The 2,291-nt window shown below is 45.5% G+C and overlaps 1 protein-coding gene across 1 annotated transcript in view; it reads right to left on the bottom strand.

Moving 5' to 3' along the window:
• Positions 1–763, bottom strand: part of SESN1 (sestrin 1) — a 53,977-nt gene extending 53,214 nt beyond the window's left edge. The window contains exon 1 of the mRNA XM_015405404.1: positions 562–763. Coding sequence (XP_015260890.1) covers positions 562–654 — 93 coding nt within the window. The 5' untranslated portion in view covers positions 655–763. The remainder of the gene's footprint in view (positions 1–561) is intronic.
• Between the last annotated feature and the right edge of the window lie 1,528 nt (positions 764–2,291).

The raw sequence follows: 2,291 nt of genomic DNA, 5'->3' as shown, positions 1-2,291 counted from the left end.
CATTGGGCTATAGTACTTTTGACTTCAATTTTAAAGTACATTAAGCTGTTTTTAGAGGTAACCATTACAATTATCTGTTCTGAATCAGTGTGCTCTTCACCAGTGTAACTAGAATAAGTTTACACAAACAAATCTTAACACTTGTTTTCGTAACCACATCTGCAGTCATCTGCAGAATGTGCAAACGGGCACTCACTGATCGTTCCTAGAAGGATGACAAGCACCAACTGGGCAAGCCCTCCCCCCCAATACTCCCCACTCCCAGAAGGTCTCTTAGCGCTACTGCTATGAGCTCTGTAACGTCGCTTCGATTTGCATTAAACCGGTCAGAATTAAAAGCTAGCAACTGAAGGAACACGGAGTTGCTTCCCTTAATGCGTTCAGGACAGGAGCCTTCTTCTACTACCCAGCAAAGCTCTCCTGGGCTCCATTAAACAAGCCAAGGGGATAACGCCTCTCCGAACAGTGACTGGTTAAAACGCGACTGGAAAAGCCGCCCCGGTCCCAAACCCAGCCGCTGTCTCAGGAAACCAGAAAGCTTCTCCCAACCATCCCCGCTACCTCGCGGCGCCGGCTCCCACAGCGGTTGCATGGAAAGCCCTGCACGGCTCCGTAGTACCCCTGGGGCTGGTGGGCTGTGCTCGCCAGCTTCATGCTTGTCACAGGGTGGTGCCGCCGCCGTCCAGCCCAGCACGCGCGACCACCTCCTCGCTTCCCACAGCAGCCCCTGCACTGAGCCTGGCAGCCGCGGGCTAAAGCTAAGAAAACAACCTCGGGAAAGGCGGAGAGTCCCGAGCACAGCACAAACAACAAGCCCCACAAGGCCCGCCCCTTAACTGCTGCCTACCAATCACCAAGATGCAGAGGGACTGGGGGGGGCGGGGCAAAGCAAACTACCTGGAGACAGGCTCCGGCCGGAGAGCGACTCTGCGATTCCAGGCACACAGCTACCTTGAGCCGACTGCGAAGAGGACTCCGGGGAGAGTCCGCCTTCTCAGGTCCCGTTTAGCAGATGTGTTTGCCGTGGCAATTGAGCCAACAAGCACAGCTGTGAGATCCGAGCATAAAGAAGGCATTTACATTTACAAGTTTCTACAATATACAGTTCAAGAATATTCACAAGATATTTTTAATAAGAGAACTTTTGACATCGTTCATAAAGTCCTGTCTTCTGTAATCTGTACAGAAACAGCTGCCTAGGAAAGATAGTTGGCAACAAAAATGGGGGTGGGTGGGTGGGCGGGCAGGAATTGAAAATAATAGATACATTTTAGCGAAATATCAGCAAATACATTTTATTTTAGACCCAGGTGATTGTCAGGCTGATGATATTGTCAGAAAGGTTTTACATTTGAATTATTGCAAAGTTATGAGAAAGGGCTTTTTATGACATAGTGAAGGTAAAATTGTACCTTAAAAGGCATGGAAGCAAAGAGATACAAAATATTTCAAATGCAGAATGCTTTAAATTGGCTTAGGTGGCAATAGAAGTGCAGGTGAAAAGGGACAAAGGTAGTTCAGGAAAGGTTTGTGAAGAAAACCTTGTTAGATGGCATATAAATTCATCTCCAGCTAGCCTAGCTGCTCTATGCTCTGTGACATAAAACTATACCCTCTGGAGGAGGAGGACAATGAAAAACAAACCTGCACTTCGGCCATTCTAGTCATTCAACACATGGTGCTGAAGTTGCTTCTTATATTCTTGAAACCTTTTGTTTCAAGTATAAAAATAGCCTAGAGCTTGGTCAGATGATGTGTTAATACCCAGCAAGTTTATACCTCCTTAAATTTGAGATATACAAAGGTTACTACCCAATCTGAAACAGCTGGGTCAATTTAATAATTTGATGCCTCACTTCTCTTTCTCAGTCCTCCAACTGGATCACAGCCATTGACCTCTAGGCGGGAGGGCAGGGGAAGTGATTTAATAAATAAATAAATACATCTTTTCCGAATGCAGATACTCCTTACTCCCTATTTGATGTGAGCACGTGTTATGGTCTATGTTTAAGACCACCAAGACAAACCAAAGTCTTCATGAGGCTACTGAGCTCTTAATCTTCTCTTTTCCTGGCTTAGTGATGCCATTTTCTCTAGTTTGTTGGCTTCTCTCTCCCTACCATTTGCCTTCATCACCTGCAGGCATTTCCACAGAGGCTACAGTAATACACTCATTGCAATTTAGTAAATAAACTAAGTTTTTAATATTCTTGATCTCTTTATTGTTCACATAGGGAGAGATAAAGACTATTTGTTCATGTGAACATTATGGTAGTGAGGCTCACTCTTTC

The sequence above is a fragment of the Gekko japonicus genome, unplaced genomic scaffold (genome assembly GCF_001447785.1).
Source record: "Gekko japonicus isolate JY-2015 unplaced genomic scaffold, Gekko_japonicus_V1.1 scaffold1390, whole genome shotgun sequence".
NCBI lineage: Eukaryota > Metazoa > Chordata > Lepidosauria > Squamata > Gekkonidae > Gekko > Gekko japonicus.
Note: the sequence above shows the minus strand (reverse complement) of the source record. Positions and strands in the feature narration are given on the sequence as shown.